At 41.5% G+C, this 18,580-nt stretch overlaps 1 protein-coding gene across 3 annotated transcripts in view; it reads right to left on the bottom strand.

The window, feature by feature from the left end:
- The window catches only part of ADCY8 (adenylate cyclase 8), a gene marked incomplete at its 5' end in the record, with an annotated part of 216,621 nt that overhangs the window by 32,993 nt on the left and 165,048 nt on the right, over positions 1-18,580 (bottom strand). For all 3 annotated transcript variants that reach the window (XM_081258526.1, XM_081258525.1, XM_081258524.1), the window contains 2 exons: positions 4,613-4,691; positions 12,542-12,714. In XM_081258526.1, the coding sequence (XP_081114652.1) occupies positions 4,613-4,691; positions 12,542-12,714 (252 nt within the window). The remainder of the gene's footprint in view (positions 1-4,612; positions 4,692-12,541; positions 12,715-18,580) is intronic.

Consider the following 18,580-nt stretch of genomic DNA (forward strand, 5'->3'; position numbering starts at 1 on the left):
CACTGCATCTAAGGCTTGTTCATAAAGAGATATTTTAGTCCAAGTACAGTCCTATCTCTTCACAAAGCCAGTCTCATGAAGGCACGCGTCACATATTTTTTAGACGTCCATGGAAGGAAAGTATTCCGTTTCAGTTTACTAAGTACCTACTATGTGCTAGGGGCTGGGCATATGGAGATAAGCAAAACAGTCTCTTTGTCAGCTGAGTGGTGGTAGGAGAGCACAAAAAAGAAATAGATCATTTCAACACAGTGTGGTCAGAGCAGACATGAAGAGAAAAGCGAAGCAAAACGAAGGCATGGACACTGAGTTTTTAAAAGTGAACATTCTTCAGCATTTGCTCAAGAAATGTCAATTGATTTGGAAGTGCACTCTCCTAACTTTTACCAAACCATTTAGGAACCAGCTACCTGAAAAGAGTACCAAGGGAACTAATACACATTGTTCATATATTTTGTGCCAGGCTCTTATCACAGAAAGATAACTAACACTGGCCTGGTTCTTGCCTTGGACCAGGCACTGTTCTGAGCACTTCGTAAGTACTGAAGGTCATTCAATCACACAACAGCTCAACAAGGTAGGTACTTTATTGTACCCATTTCATAGCTGAGGAAATGGAGGCATAGTAAGGTGAAGTCAGGTGCCCAAGGACTCACAAATAGAGGCTGGGATTTGAACTCAGGGCATTCTGACTCCAAGCTGTGGCTCTTAACCCTATAATTTATGTCTATGACCTCATTCAGCTGTTCTCCAACTCTCAATAGATAACTATTAGACTTTTCATTTTGCAGGTAAAGAAATGGCAGGTCAGGGCTGTTGAGCATCTCAAGGTCACCTATTCTCCCAGCAGCATGGCTGGGATGCAAAGTTAAGAATTTCCTTCCAAGGCTTGGGTCTTTCTTTCTAAGCTGCACAATTCCAGTGCCTGTCTTTATCAGACCTAGAAGTAAGTGACTGGAGACCTGACCTCCTTAATCTCTGTCTCCGTGCACGGGTGTGACTTCCTCTGCTCTAAATGGAGATGCTGAGGCAAAGCCCAAATCTCAAGGCTGTGCGTGAATCAGGCACGAGGTAGGAGGCACCTGGCTGTCTGCTCTCTTCTGTGCAACATTTGGGATATTCACCTGCCTCAGAGGAGGGGGTGTTTGGCATATCACTCCACATGTGTGCAGGATGAGCTTCCCCGATTATGCAGTTACATAACCGCCTCCGTCACTCTGGAGATGTAACATTACACATGCTCCCACTGGGATGCTGCTGCATACCAGGCATCAATGGGGATTATTCAGCCTTTAATAAAAATAGAGGGCCTCTGAGTCACAAGGGAAAATGGTGGAAGCTGGTAGCAAACCCAGGAGCAGACGGACTTGATCCAGATGAACAGGACTCTGATGGATGTTATGAAATGACACTCGAAGTGACGCACTCCTGCAGAAAGCATCCTCTAACAGACAGGCAGGGGAACACAGTGGAAAGTGAATGGACCTAGAAGTTCAAGCATTTGGATTCCTGCTTCTGTCTGGTCCTCCTTATTGTCTTTGTGACCTCAAGTGACTTGAGTCTCTGCTCCTGCCTTGGGACCAAATGGATAATAACACTTTCTCTGTTTGTTGTGTTCTCTTCTTTGTTGTGTTGTTGTTGTCACTGTTTGTTTGTTTGTTTGTTTGGCTGTGCTGCATGGCTTGTGGGATTTTAGTTCCCCGACCAGGAATTGAACCCGGGCCCTCAGCAGTGAAAGCACAGAGTCCTAACCACTGGACCACCAGGGACTTCCCTGTTTGTCTCAGACTCCTGCTTTCAGAGTAAACTATTAATAGCTCACAATTTTTGAGCACTTATTCTACGTGCAAACCACTGGGAGAGGTATATTATAATCATATTCTCATGTAATACTATATAACAAACTTATAAAACTTGTTATTATCATATCCATTTTATAGGTGAGAAAACTGAGACAGAAAATTAAATTACTGAAGGTCACATATTTCCTGAGTGGGGGAGTTGGGGTTTGAATATCACCTACCCCACTCCCAGGCTTACATCTGTAACTGCTACAGTTATGGGATGTGGTTACATAATTTCAAAACCTTTTGAAAGTTAAAAAGAAAGAAGAAATCAGATATCACTTGAGCACTCAGGCCCTCACTATTCACTTATACATTCTTACTTTATATCCATCTTCATGTGATGAGGTTATCTGCTTTCCCAGGACAAACGGAGAGTAGAATAAACTGAATCAGAATGTTGGAAAGGTTTTGAGGAAGGGAGCACTGAGAGGGGACAAAGTAATTCCTTAAGGTGACAGAGAAGATAGAAACATCCTTCTCATTATGGAACGAAGACCCCTACTCTGAACTTGCTCCCTCTTGGCTATCTCTGAGAATTTCTCACTTGTCAGTTTAAAACCTGTGTGATGGAGTGTACGTATGTTTTTCTATAGGATTGCCTTGTCTGATTCTGTCTTCACGGCCCTCAAAGGTGTTGTCATTTGCATGTCAGACTAAGGAGTCCTCTCCTGTAACTAGAAGCCATCAATATGTGGAGGACATGACCCCAGCTGTCATAGAAAACCATTAAGACCTAAATATAGGAATTCTGCAAATGGCCAGACTTTGACATTTGGCTTATTGTTTCACCATAAATTCAGCTAAAATTGAAAAGCAAGGTAAGGTCATATTGCAGGATTGAATGCCCTTGGCATTGTGAAGATACACAGACAATTCTTTCTGTCTTTCCCCAATCTAGAAAGTGGAAAGGTGGGCTTTGGAGACAGATCTGGGTTTGAATTCTAGTTCTCTCACTTACTAGCTGAGTAGCCTGACTGTCTTCATCTGTAAAACAGGATCCATAATAACGACTATTAGGGTTGTTGAGAGGATCCAATGAGATAACACAGGTGAAGTGCCAGGCACATAGTAGGAGCTTGATACATATTAACTCTTACCCCCTTTTCTTCGATTGCCAAGTTTTATTTACTCTTTTTTCCCCTTGACTACATTTTACCATCCCACTTTATCACAAATACCTTATGTATGTATCTTTAGCTTCTAGGTTTTTAGCGTTTCATCCCTGGTTTCTCAGGATGCGTTACCTCCCTGTCTCCATGGTGATTTCTCAGTGGTATGTTTCTATTTCTGCTCTGGCTGATAGTCTTCCTGTTTTGTTTTTTTCCTTTCCTGGTTACTTTTTCAAAGCACACACAAAGAGATGGACTGGGATCCACAGCACAGCAGTGAAGCAGACAGGGCCTGGCTCTACCAGAAAGTGAGAATCTCCCCAGGTGAGGAATGTTACTGAATTCATGGTCTGAGTCTGCATGGAGAAATCATACTGGTCGTGGAGAGCAGGTGGCACCTCTTGGGTGAAGCCTGTTATGACGCTCCCATGCAGAATAATTTCCTGCTTCTTTGACTCTTGAAGTCCTTGAACAAGTCTGGTTCACACATAGCACATCCCCCATTGCATTATTTAGGGTCCGCTCTCCTCCAGGAGACAGGAGCCCTTGGGGCCAGGGATGGGATTTTGCACAGCGCTATCCATGGTGCCCACCCTAGATCCTGGCAGATGGGGAAGTGGCATCGATACGGTAGGCACTTTACCTACTCAGGACAAATCAGTGATGAAGCGCTTCCTCTATTTCTGTAAGGCAGTGCTCAAAATGCTGCATACAATCATCTCAAATGATGCTTCAAAACAGCCCTAGTCAGGTATTACTGTCTTATTTTAGAGAGGAGGAAACAGAGGCTCGGGGAGGTAAGTTACTTGCCCAAGGCCACACATTTCTGAGAGGCAGGGCAGGATTGGAACCTTGGCCTGGATGATCCTCAAACCTGATTGGGAGTTTGGGGTTGACATGTACACACGGCTATATTTAAAACAGATAACCAACAAGGACCTACGGTATAGCACAGGGAACTCTGCTCAGTACTCTGGAATAACCTAAATGGGAAAAGGATTTGAAAAAGAATAGATACAGGTATATGTGTAACTGAATCACTTTGCTGTACACCTGAAACTAACACAACATTGTTAATCAACTATGCTTCAGTATAAAATAAAAATTAAAACAAAAAAACCCCAAACCTGAATGTTTACCTAGTTTACACAACTCCTATAGTAATAGAACTGGGAGGGGTCCCAGTTTGCCTCAGGCAGAAATTGAAAGCTCTTTTTTTTTTAACAATAGTTTTATTGAAAGAGATATACCTAAAGGGAATGAAAACCATATTGCTCTCCAAATCATCTCCATCTTAGTTTTTTATCAAGTGGTGCGTACTAGGAATTGATTCTTTAAGAATCACAACTTGCTGGGAATTCCCTGGAGGTTCAGTGGTTAGGACTTGGCGCCTTCACTGCCGGGGTCTGGGGTTCATCCCCTGGTCAGGACACTAAGATCCTGCAAGCCATGCAGTGAGGCCAAAGGAAAACAAACAAACAAACCAAAAAACAAAAAAAAAAAAAAGAAGAAGAAGAAGAAAAAAAAGAATCACCACTTGCTGCAAGCAACTAGAAGTCATTTATTGCAGAGATGAGTGGCTGCCTCTCAGGTGAATTTTATGGCAATGGGAAATGCCAGGTAATCCAAGGCAGTTAGAGGGAAATGTCAGATTACCTGCTGTCCATGGTAGAAGACAGCGAGGAGGAACATGGTCATCAGCAGGAGTGACGCCTCCTTGGTCCCCAGGAAATCTCTGTTGGAAGAAGAAATGCAAATGGTGGCATGGTTATCGACAACCATGGAGGGAGTTCAAGGAGGCCCATTAGGAAACTGGTTCAGACTGGAGTGGGATAAAAAGAGAGAAGCAGTTGTTTTTTGAGCTCCCACTATATGATAGTGGCTTCTCTATAAGGCTTTCATACAGGCTAATTCAGAACTCAGTTGATCCCCAAGGGTATGAGGTCACATAGATCATACCTGCTGGGAGACTCAGAATCCAGCATCTAGACAATGAACTTACATTAATAATGATGTCTTCTATTTGCAAAACACTTTTTCTAGATTTCAAAGAGCTCTTATACTTTCTTGTCACCAAAATCCATGTGAAGACAAACATCCCCTCTTTTTCTTTAGATGTTATCCTATTTAAGAGGCAGGCAAGGTACTTGCTATGTGGCAGCCCCTGTTCTAAGTGCTATAAGAATCACACTTAGGTTTTCATATAAATTCCTATTTCAATTTTGGGCACTGTTGTTACCCTCTTTGATCTCTCTTCTACATGGCTGCTAGAATATTTTTTATCACTAAAGCCAGATCACATTACTCTTTTGTTTTATAGCTTCCCAACCACAAGCATACATATACTCAGAACTCACTCAGAGGTAACTTAACTCTGATGTGGTTAAGGACACAATGGGGCCATCGTGGATGAGACGCAGTGCTCAGAGAGAGTAGAATGGGCACTAATATGGCTGCACCCAGGCAATCTCCAGCTTTCCCTTTTCTATTCTCACTGGAGACCAGCATGAGTAGCATGGGGCTTAGGGAAATGGGAGCATGATCCCAGCTGCCAAGGCCAGCTTCTCACCTAGCTTTATGCTAAAAGACCCTCTCAGCTTACACAGGGCCAGCCCCAGTCCAGCTCTCCAGGTAGAACAGGGACTTAGGAATGGAAATGTGCTTTCTCTTGGGGAGGTATTGTGCACATGGGGACCCAGGGGACCAAGGAACGCTGTGGGCTGAAACAAGATTCAGATTTGTGAATTCCTAGCTCCATCTGCTTTTCCTTGGAGATAAGATGCTAATAAAAGATAAAACTCACTATTATATTTCTTTTCTGTAGCTCCAGTGGAGCATATAATTATTGAGCATCTACTATGTACCAGGCACATGGTAGGATACAGAACTGAAGAAGGCACATTGTCTTTGCCCTCAAAACAGTTCAGAAAAGGAAAGAACCAAACAGACAGATAATTTCATAACATGATACACTGCCTAGTAGGGATACACTCTTGTTACCATAGGAATATATGGGAAGAGAAAGTAACCCAGGCTGGATATTCAGGGAAGACTCAAGAGCTGAATATTAAAGGTCGATAAGACTTTGGGAGGAAAAGGTGGGATGCATTCTATAGGTATGAGACATATATCTTGCTTAGCTAGCTGGTTAACAAGCCTCTAGTGTAGGGAGGATAAGTAAATATCATATAACAAGTGAGGCCACACGCAGACTCAGATCTATTAGAGCTGTCCACCACCAGGGCTGAAGTGAAGAGTGTTGGACTGTGAGCCATCTATTGTCAATCGAGAATTTTAAGCACTAGGACTCATTTATTCATTCGTTCAGTCACAGTCCCCATAGTGCTTGCTTTGTGGAACAGGCACATTCCAGTACCACCCTTTCCTTCATGTCAATTAATTCTCTGGCCCCTGAAGTTTGTGGACTCTTGACAAAATAATAAAAGTCATGAGTTTTGTAGCCATGCAGACCCAGCTTCCCATCTCAGGTCTGCTGATGACCAGTGGTTTGACCTTGGACAAGCCCCTTAATATCTCTGAGCCTCAGTTTGTTGCCCTGTGAAAGACTCTAAGTGCGTTTACCTCCCTAATTGTGAGACTTAATTGACCAAATCTTGGTAACGTGTTTGGCATGGCGTGTGGCCCATGTCTCCCTCTCTTTACCCCCTAAAGCTCCCAGCACATCATCTTGCCCCTGGTGGTGGCATTTTACAAAATCACTCGTTCACACGGCTTAGTTTGAATGGGAGATGTCCTATGTTTAGCTCCACGTGAATAAACTCCTGCTCTGACGGGCACTTCTGATATCCTTTTCTTTGTGATGCAGAAGATTTTTTAAAGCTCAGCAATTTATCACTTAAAACACACTTTCAAGAGAAAACATAAACACCTCTTGAATCATTTTGAAAGCAGTGCTTGACTAAAAATAGAGAGATGGCAAATCAAATTCAGAAGAGAAGTAAAGGAAAATTATGAATGGTCTTTGAGTCTTCAGGATGTATTTCAGATGGAAAAAAATATGACCTGAGTAGAGACTACAAAATATGCACAGTAAGTCAGCCTGGCCAAAGAACATCCAGAAAGAACTGTGATTTGAATTTAGAAGGGATTTTTTCTTTTTTCTTTTTTTGTAGCTTCTATGACTATTTGAAGAAATTCCAAAGAGAGCCAAATGGCTGAAATCTGTACAATATCTGCTAGATATTGGGTGGCAGAGACATAAAACCCAGGACATTTTGAACTAATTTATTTGTATTAACAAAATTACTAAATTAATACTATCCTCTCCCTATGCTCATAGAAAAGGACACATTAAGTGAAAACACGTAGAATAATGTGATTCTCAAGGATACCACAATCTTTAGAGATCATCTTATCTGATGTCTTACAAAAATTCACATTTAATTTGAATGTTAATCATTATAGAAGTACTCATTCTAGTTGTAGTGAATTTGGAAGCTAATACAAATTCACAAATAAAAAAATATAAATAAAAATTATCCTCCAGCCTACCACCCAGAGAAAACAATGGTTAATATTTTGGAATCACCTCAGTGTCTGTCATTTCCTTTTCCTTTAAGCAAAAATAGATTCATGTTTATAAATTTAGAACTGTATGGTTCATACTGTTTTGTAACCTACTTTTGTACTTAGTATGTATTATGAAAATAATTCCATGTAATTAAATACTTTACAATGTGAATTTAATGGATTCATCCAATTCCATATTATGTGTACCATACATAATATAATAGTCCTTGCAAGCCTTTTAATTTATTGGTTGAAAACGAGGCCCAGAGAGAAGAAGGCACTTGCTTAAGGTCACGCAGCTGATTTGTGTCCCAGCCAGGATGAGAATTCACATCTCAGGCACCAAGTTTGGAGCATTAGCGACTGAGCACCTGAAGCCAAATCTTAATGTAGCTATTAGCTCCCACTTCCCCTCATGAAATCCAAAATAAACCAGCCAGTTTGAATTTATCTTTTATTCTGTTGCCATATTAATTACTGCATTTGCTTAGGGCTAATTTTGTCATACCTCTAATAACACTTGGCATACATTGCCTGCTTTAATTGTCATAGCAACACTTAAAATATTATTATCCCTATTTTAGTAAAGCAGAAACTGAGACTCAGATGTTAAATGATACACTCCAACTCACAGATCTAGTGAATGGTGAAGGCTGGCTATCAATCCAGATCTCAACGATGCTTTTTCTGTAGCTATCATGCCCTCCTACATGCACTTACTTATAAATACTTGCCTCTAAGCTCCTTAAGTGTCATATTCATCTGTGAATCTGCAGGGCCTACGAAAGCCCACAACAAAGGTATGACACTTAAGTCCAAAAGCAAATTGTGTTTACAGGATGGGGAGCACAAGGTTTATGGGTAATGGTGAGCAAAAATCATAGGGTTGTAGATGGATGACACTTAGCTTACTGTGAACTAATGGTGTAATATGATTCTAAATGAAATAATATTTCCATCAGTCACTCATTCATCTCATATTTCATTCAACAAACATTTAATTGGACACCTGCTGCCAGATACTCCACTAAGTGCCAAAAATATGAACATGAGCAATGGCCCTTGCTCTCAAAACTTCTATTCTAATGGAAGAGGAAGACATGGCAATTAAAGATTGGAACAGACAGAGATAAGTGCAATGATAAAAAATTATGTGCACAGCTTAGAAAATGAGGAATGATCAGAGTGGGCTTCCCTGATGGGAGAGGGCCTTGAGTATGATGGGTTGGCGGGGGAGTTGTGTGCAGAATCTGGTAACTGGCACATGGTTTCCCGTGGCTAGAATACGGGCTATAAATGGTGACCTGTGGAGCTGCAGGAGATAAGGGTGGAGGAGCCGATGGGACTCCAGGGAGAGCTTGGACGTTCTTGACAAGCAGGTTGAACTTTTTGTTCCTTAGAGGCAATAGGGAGACCCTTAAGGATTTTAAGAAGGATAATGTGTTGACCACATGGCGTTGACGGCTTTGAGGAGGGTGTATTGAGAGTGCAGGCTGGGGGATCAGGTAGGGTACCGCAGTCCAGAGATGGTAGTAGGGATATTTCTAGAACAGCAGTATTTGTGGTATAGAAGGGGTCATGTCTGATAATAATCGTTAGTATTCATCAAGTGCTTATGCTATGCCAGACCTTGTGCTGTTTCCATGATCACATTTGATGTCTCATATATTCCTACAACATAGGAACTCTTATCATCCCCACTTTACAGATGAGAAAAGCAGGGCTTAGAGAGGTCGTCACTTTTAATTAATTTACTCAAGATCACACAGCTGGTTGATGGTGGAGATGGCATCTGAATACAGGTGGTTTAGCTCCTAAACTTGTACCCACAAATGTCATGATGTAGTCTTCCCTGTAAGGGATGCTGTGGAGGATGAATCTTTAGGGACTGATAAGATATTGGGTGCCTCCCCTGTTTTGGGCTCAGTGTCATCCACGGAGACAGGGGGTTGTCAGGGAGGGGCCTCATGAGACGATAGAGAGTCTCAGTATTTGGGATCATCTCGGTGTGGATGCAGCCAGGCTGCCCTGTGCCAGGTTCTCTGTACTTTCCCAGGCAACTGACCCTCAGGAACAACCAGCAGAAATGCCCTGAACCAATATGAACTCCTACGGGTTAAATTGGTTAAATTCCAACAGCATGAGCAGACTGTGACTGCCAAACGGATCCACAGTTTGACTTCTGACCCGTTGACTTATAATGCAGCTGAGAGGGAAGGCAGAAAAAACTCTTCCGTTCCTTATTCATTTAATTCTGTTGATAGCAGAGTGTGAGTGAATACAAGACTAACTGATAATTGACCTTGAGTCAGGAAGAAGCTGAGAAAAGCACTTGAATGTCAGCAGCAATGAATTTGGGATTATGCTTTACTCTTATGACCCTACTTAACAATTTAACTACCAGTTTTTCCTTAAGACCTCAAAACAGAATTCAGAGCCAAATCTTTCTCCTAAAAATGAAGGAGGGGATAAGAATGAACAGATACTGATCACATACTATGTGCCAGGCTCATCAGAGCCTCACGCAGTCCCATACCAGAGTGTAGTTACTCCACTTCACTGATGGGTAAAGTGAGGTCCAGAGTTGGGGAGAGACTTTCCAATGCAACAGAGTGTGGATCTGAAGCCAAAGCCCTGGCTTGTTCCATTAGTGCTGTGTTTTCCTCTGAGTGAATAGATTTTAGATGGTTTAATTTTTATTTCTACTACCAATGTGGCCTATTTGGTTCATAAATCTCTTGGCTGTCTTTTGTGCTGGCTTCTGCTTGGCCATGGGACATCTCTTGGCACTAACTATTTTACCTAATTTGAAACTGTTTTGACTTTCTTTGAACCCTGGGCATATGGTGAGAGATTCTTCATCTTGATTTAAGAGAGATGTATGCATTATTTACAAACATGGAATTTGGAGCCAGAAAGACCTGAGTTTGAATCCAGATCTGTTACCTACTGGCCATGTGCAACCGGGTAATTGTTGAAGCTCTCTGAGCCTGTGTTCCTCAGATGGTTGCCGTGAGGGTTAAATAAGGTAGCGGATATAAAGTGGATGATGCAGATGTGTAACAGACACAAATTAGTACCTAGAATTTGTAAAGAACCTTTACAAATCTAGTAAGAAAAAGGCAAACCACCTAATAAAAAACCAGGCAAAAGACATGATCTGGAAGTTTACTGAAAATGGTCAATAAACAACAACAAAAACAATGCACAAATTTACTCATGATCAAGGAAATACTATCGAAAATAATGAGATAAAATTCTCACTCAGGAATTCAATAAGAATTACAAGGACCGCTGCCTGTAAGAGAGAAATTGTTCCAATCTTGTTGGAGAGCCATTTGACAATATTTTAAAACATGGAAAATGCAGATACCCTATACTCCAGCTAGTGTGCTTTTAGATCTAAACCCCAGGAGACATTTTCAATGATGATCACTGGAGTACTGATAACCTTTTAATAGGTCAAAGGATAAACATATTTTTGGGGAAAGTGGGGGGTGCGTGGGATGAATTGGGAGATTGGGATTGACATGTATACACTAATATGTATAAAATAGATAACTAATAATCTGCTGTATAAAAAAAATAAAATAAAATTCAAAAAAAAAATAAAATGAATCAGATCTGTAGATATGAAGCTGGATGCATCTAAAAATACTATATTGCATGGCAACACAAGAATTTTATAAATAACTTATAGTACAGACAAAACTAAATATATATAAAACACATGGATGGGAAGCATATATATTAAGTGCATTAGAAGTTGACTCTTGGGAGGAGGATAAAAGAACAATGCTGGGAAAGGGAACTTCAACAATATCTGAAATAACCTTATCTTTTTAAAAATACAGAAAGAAACATGGCTAATTGCTAGCATTGTTTATTTCCAGGGGTTGGTTCATAGATGTGCACATTATTAGCATCAGGCACATTTTCTGAGGCTTCTTGAACGATCTTAGCTTTTTTTTCATTTTCATTTTCAATTTTTAATTTTTAAAAAACTTTTGGCTGCACCACATGGCATGTGGGATCTTAGTTCCCTGACCAGAGATGGTACCCACACCCCCTGCAGTGGAAGCACAGAGTCTTAACCACTGGACCTCCAGGGAAGTCCCTTCTTGAACTAACTTGACCTCATCTTTCTCTCAGCCTGTTGGCCACCTGTTCTGGTCTCAGTGAGACCAATGTGCTTCCCATCCCCGAGGCCAATCAGCAACATGCTCAGTGTCTGGCTCTTTCCATCACTTCTGGCTCCCATGAAGCTCCATAAGGCAGTTGTGGGATCTGGTTTCCCCAAGGGCTGTGGAAATGGCCAAGTGATGTCACCAGTAAGTACATCCAGAGATGAACTGAGACTAATGGGAGAAAGAGGAAGGCAGGAGCCAGTAGATTCCTCTCCCCTCCTCTGTTTGTGACACTTCCCTACCTTCCCTAGAGATACTTCAATTGGCCAAATGAACGCATCTTCCAAGGCACCAGCTTCGCAAGTCATGGGGTCAGCACAACATGGCATTTGCTTGTATTTGCTTCCCATCCTTTTCTTCTTCACGTCTCTTTTCCCTCAGTTTTGCTTCCCTGGGTTTGCATTAGCACTTCATGCTTGCCTCAGGCTCTGTTCTCTAAGGAATCTAGGCTAAGTTAATTTTTGGTATTTTTCTATATTTCAAAAATAACAAAATGCAAGGAGTATAGTAACTGCTCAATGCACAATGTCTGCTATTACTAATAGTGCTACAGCAAAATTATAATCAGACCCTACAAATCTTAGAGCTATTAAAGTTGAAGGAGTCATCAACTATTAGATCTGGGGAGACCTGAGCTATGGTTTAGTCCAAACTTTAATTCATTAATCAGTCTGTAATGAATATACAGGATAAAATGGAAAACTAGGAATTTTGCCTAAACTGGTAATCCAGAGAGTGTACCCAACAAGAAATATGTTGATATTCCTTAAGTCCCCAAATTTTGATAACTCTACCTCGATCGTTTTCCCAATGGTTCCATTTCCCACTGAAAGTTGAGCACTTTTTGAACACAGTGATGGGCACTTACTCTCCACTGTGATTCAGGTTGTCATAGCGCAGAAAGAGTCCTGCATAGATGGTCTCGGTCAGCAGGGCGTAGATGGCAATCATAATCAGCAGCACAGCCAGCTTCAGGACAGAGTTAAGTCGGAGGAAAACCGCACAGGTCACCATGGCCAACACCCCCGTGAAGACGAAGTACTGAAAACAGAGAAGGGAGGTGGTCAGATTCAACAGGAATGTGGGAGGCTCGTTCTCCTAGTCATGGGTTCCAGTGGGTCTCTTCATACAGATGTTTGCTGAGCATCCCCATTTGGAGGTCTCAGGCCATCCTCAAATTCAACAGGTCCCAAGTTGAACTCATCACTTCCTTACCACCACCCAAACCTCTGTTCCCTATTCTTGGGGGAACCATTTGCACCATTCCTCAAGCCAGAAACCTTGGTCTCTCATCTTTGTTGCCTTTCTTTTCCCTCACATTCTACAGCCAAGTCATCCTAAGTCTGTAGATTCTACTTCCTTAAGAGATTGCACATCCATCCACTTTGCTCCTTCTATCCTGTTTCTGTTTCAGCTCTCACCTACAGTTTGCAACAGTTTTCTGGCAGCTCTGTCAGCTTCTAGCTCCCAATCCCTACTGAATACACACTATTATTCTCCATCCAGTATTTCCACAACACAGATCTGATCATGTCACTCCTTAACTTGAAGTCTTCTCATTGCTCTCCATTCCCGCAAATTATGTTCTCCTTCCTGCATGGCAAAACTCTCAAGACCATCATATATCAGATTTCCTTTCACTTTCCAAATCCCAACATATGTTCCAGCCTCACTATCTATTGGCTCTCCCCCATAGGTCTTTCCCTGCTCTCCCGTGCCTCAGTGCTTTGTATCTCCTGTGCCCTGTTTCTCAAGTTTCATCCATGTGACTAAGCCTTACTTCTCTCACAAGCATTAGCTCAGGTGTCCTCTCCTCTGAGAAGCCTTCATGCTTGTCTCCAGGTGCTTCTGGATACGGCCTAATTCCTCCATAGCATCCTTCACAGCCCAGCATAGTATCTGTCGCTCCATATTTTTTTTTGGGGGGGCCACCCTGCATAGCATGTGGAACTTGCCCGACCAGGGATCGAACCTGTCCCCTGTGTGGTGGAAGTGCGGAGTCAACCACTGGACAACGGGGGAAGTCCTGCCACTCCTTATTAGAAGTAGCTGCTCAATAGGCCAGTTGGGAACCACTCAAGGGCTATAATATTGGAGTGGCCCCCAGGTGTCAATCTGCCCAGCTAGATTTCAGCCTTCTGTAGGAAGTGTCACAACCCATTTCCCTTATAGAAGTATTCCATGTATCATTCTGGATGGTAGGTTTGGATTCTGAGTATCCAGTAGGAAAAAAGAACAAAACTTGCATTATCAAAGGCCCACTTGGTGGCGGTGCTTCGATTTTTATACACACTGTCTTCTAATTTTCAAAGTAACTGGTCAAGATGGGAATCATAATTTCCATTATACAAGTGAAGAAACTGAGGCTCAGACAGCTTAAGTAAATTGTTCAAGTTCTCATAACTACAAAGTGGCACCTAGGATATCTGGGTACAACCTGTGCATGTAAACGTAACTCTAGTGGGCATATTGGGCTTAATAATTTCTAAAACCCATTCCAGCCTTGTTATGCATGGTTCTTTCCAACAACTGGTTGTCTTCCCTCACCCATTACACTAAGAGACAATTTCTGTATGGGCAGAGGCATAAGAATTTCTGGAAATCCCAGAGCAACTACTGAAGGCATGAATGCTGACTTTTTAAGTCAAGCTGACTCACTCAGGTCTACTTTCAACAAACAGTGATATCAACAAATATGGACAACACCCTGAATAAATTCCCCCCTGAGGGCCAAGGACCAGTGCCTTTATGGTGCACGGGGGTGGACTCAGAAATGAATAAGGCACTGCCCTGCCCTTAAGGGGCCCAGTGTTTGGGGAGTCCTTTACTTTTTGTCTCTTCCTTTCCTAATAAATCCAATTATGTCCTTGTCTCCAATAGGATGATATGCTTTCTTCAACTCTCCTTTAAGATCTTCCCTTGGCAAGATTTTTAGGTTAACTCATCTTGATGCCTCTGTGAAGGAAGCTGTGAATGAAGCGAGCAGGCAATAATAAATTCATTGCTCAGAGTTTATTTTCTCCATCCAGAGAAACTCCCAAGATCTTCCATTTTAACAAGTGGAGGAAAGAGGAATAGATCTTAGGGGTCCTGTTTCATTGTTACCTGCATTACAACAAATGGTCATGCACGGCTTTTTCAATGCAGATTATGAATCACTTATTAGGTCAAAAGTCAATGAAATGATTGTGCTCTTGAGCAAAAACTTATGAGGGCACAACAGTGAAATTTAAAAAATGTAACCAGTATTTATTGCATGCATGTCATAATCACGGCAGGGTGCTAGGCACTGGGAGAGATGGCCCAGGTCTAAAGGAATTCATGGACTAAAATGTGAAATAGACAAAAATGCCAATGGTAGCATCTGGTGGAAAATGATCTTTCAGGAATGTGATCCAATGTGATGGGAAAACAGAGGCAGAAGGAGTCCATTCTGTCTGGAGGAAGCAAGTGTGGAGAAGGCTTTATAGGAGAGCTGAGTTTGAACAGGATCTCAAGGATGGATTGGATTTTACATGACAGAAAATGGAGCAGGAAGAACGTTCTGGAAGGACCGAATGGAGGGAACTGAAAGGTATAAAGGAACAAAGCTATAGGAGAATGAATTCCTTGGGTACATTAGAGAATCATAAAATTGATCCTAAGTAGAACTAGTAACATAGGCAGGCAGGTTTCAAATGTGTTGCCCTCCTTTCTCTAACAAGACTTCTGAAAGTGTAATAACTAAATATAGTCACACATTTGCACAATGGTCGAATGGATCTTTCTCTTTTTGTGGCCTCAACCAATTGTGTTAGGGTGTTCTTGCCAATCCATTGAAAGGAATCAGGCCACTCACTGCCTTGCATGGTTTAGGCAACTTTCTACTTTAAAGTATAAAGCTGAACCTTCCGGTGATGCTGTAAACCACAAGACATCAAAGGAATGAGGCACCTAGAAAAATAACATTAGGAGCTTCTCATCTGTTTCTTTTGTGTCTCGAATGAATAGTGGGGGTGGGACCAGGAAATGGGAGAAGAACAGAAGTGTTACCACTTCGTGAAAGCTTTGTGAAAACCCTTCTCTTTCATTTGGGTCTGGACCCATCAACTGTATGCTTCCTATAACTTGGGAGGGTGCTGGATTCAGTGCAGTTCCCAAATTTCTGTTAAACAACAAATAGTGTCTGTGTTCTTTTAAGTTACCTCAGGAACTTAGAAGGTCCACAGCTCCTAGAGTGTCCCTTGAATGGACCCTAGGTATAGGGGTTCATAGGTGTGATAAGGCAGGAATAGGAGGCAAAGCCACATTGCAAAAACTCTTGCATGTTTCACGGAGAAGTGTGTACTTTATTCCACAAGGAGCCATGAATGGGTTTCATGTTTGTAGTGGATTCATTAGCTCCGTGCTTTAGAAATAGGTTGTGGAAGGGAAGAGTACAAGATGGATTGTAATTAAAGGAGAAAAGCTGGGCTTCCCTGGTGGCGCAGTGGTTGAGAGTCCACCTGCCAATACAGGGGACATGGGTTCGTTCCCCAGTCCGGGAAGATCCCACATGCCGCGGAGCGGCTGGGCCCGTGAGCCATGGCCACTGAGCCTGTGCATCCGGAGCCGTGCTCTGCAACGGGAGAGACCACAACAGTGAGAGGCCCGCGCACCTCAAAAAAAAAAAAAAAAAAAGGAGAAAAGTGAAGATTTAAGGACAAGGTAGGAGATCTACCCAGTAGACTTAGAGGTCTTGGCTTAGCCCTAAGAGATAAAAGGTGATTTGGAGGTGAGGAAAAGAGAAGAGTCAGAAGTGGTGCTAACATTCCCAGCTTGGATTAACCTACTAAGAAAAAAAAACAACAGAAAAAGGATGGAGGAAAGGGAACAGGTTCAGTTTTAGGTCCCTCAAGCTTCAGGTACCAAAGGGATGATTCAGTAAGGACTCTTGTGAGCATCTACAAACACGAGGTTGTGGTTCAGAAGACATTGGGGGTCTCGAGACACACATTGTTCAGCTGAGCTCACAGGTGTGGAAGACACCACCCAAGAAGAATATAATGAATAAAGACAGAAGAGAGACTAAAATTTAGAGACTATCATGTTTGAGGGGCTGTGGAAGAAGAGAAGTAAGGACATCGATTAGGGATTGTTGGGGGTGTGAGGAGGGGTATTAGGAGATAGTAGTGAAAAAACATATAGTCCAAAGAAGAAAAACCCCACAGACAAAGGTTTTGAGAGGAGCATTTAAACGGTAACAGAGAAAATATTTTCAAAATAATTTACACCTGGAAATAAGGACACAGAATTTTATATAAACTATAATTACAACAATGCAAACTATGTACACAGATACGACGCAGCATTCAAATGAGTTACTGCTCTCTGTAATGTCCTTTAACCTGATTGCAGCACGCCATATCAAATATATTCAAATGTATTCCCTGTATTCCCAAGGACTCTGTATCTCATTTAGTAATGGGGTTCTCTGCTTCTTCCTAGATCTTTTAATGATAAAAAATAATAATGCCAGGGTTTATATGAGAAATGTTAGATACTGGGCAAAGTTTCCAGCGATCTTCTAAGAAAAGGAACAGATAAGCTATGTATTCTGAGGGAAGAAGAGACCCAATATTGACACTTTTTTTTTTGATCAGAAAAATAAAAAGATTGGATGCTGTAATGGGTATCAGCACTTTGGTGCCCTAGTTAGGAAAAAAAGGTACCCAAATTAGAAAAAAGATACTATGTATAAATAGACAACTGACGGGAACATAACTGTATAGCAGAGGGAACTCTACTTCATGCTCTGTGGTGTCCTAAATGGGAGGGAAATCCAAAAGGGAGGGGATATATGTACATGTATGGCTGATTTATTTTGCTGTGCAGTAGAAGCTAACACAATATTGTAAAGAAACTGTACTCCAACAAAGAGTAATTTAAAAAAAGATAGGGGTAGGGGATTAAGAGGTACAAACTACTATGTATAAACTAAATAAGCTACAAGGGTATATTGTACAGCACAGAGAATATAGCCAATATTTTATAATAATGTTAATTGGATTAGATTTTGAATCACTATGTTGTATACCTGAAACTAATATAATATTGTAAATCAACTGTACCTCAATAAGAAAAAGAGGTCACAGGCATTTTGGTAACTAGGTTGAAATGTAGGTAGAAGATGGACTAACGTCTTCAATGAAGATGTTATGTGGTTAGAGGTTCTTATATTAGATGAACTCTAGGTAAGATGGGGGATCAGCTGGCAGTGAGGATGCCTATGCATCAGGGGTAAGTTAGTGGAAGACAGATGCAATAACAATAACTAAGCATTTTGTTGGGCATGTGTTCTGTGCAAGGTACTCTATGAATGACTTTATTATGCTTCACCTTATTTAATCCTTAAAATGACCCAAGGACAGGTGCTATTCTTATGCCCATTTTACAGAAGACGGATGAAGTACTGTAACACTTCTCTGCTTAATACTCAAGGTTTTCTTCTCTCAGATGATATATTGAGTTGGGAAATTACAAATTAAGAATTTCTTCTAAGTCTGTACTGAAGAAAATTGGAGTCCCATGTCTTGACAAAGTGCTAAGGGGAGCAATAGTCTGTTTCCTTGAAGTGAGCATTTAACAAACTAAACCACACATTCGGTTTTCTACATTCGGTTGATTGAGGACCTGTTGGGCAGCAAGAATTGTTCCAGGCTGAAAGGCACCATCCTAATGCCAGGACATTGTCATAATGCATCATAAATTACCTTAGCTCTATGTGCACATTTTCCTCTTAGAGAAGAAGGAGGAAGAAGAATTTTACACAATAACTCAAAGAAGGTCTTGAGCATCTGCCCACACGTGTACTATATACTGGAGTGTCTGTACCCATTTGGTTGCTGCCAAAATCCCGTGGCATTATGAACTCACAGAACTAGAAGGA

The sequence above is a fragment of the Mesoplodon bidens genome (assembly GCF_964165515.1).
Source record: "Mesoplodon bidens genome assembly, chromosome: 16".
In the NCBI taxonomy this organism is placed as follows: Eukaryota; Metazoa; Chordata; class Mammalia; order Artiodactyla; family Ziphiidae; genus Mesoplodon; species Mesoplodon bidens.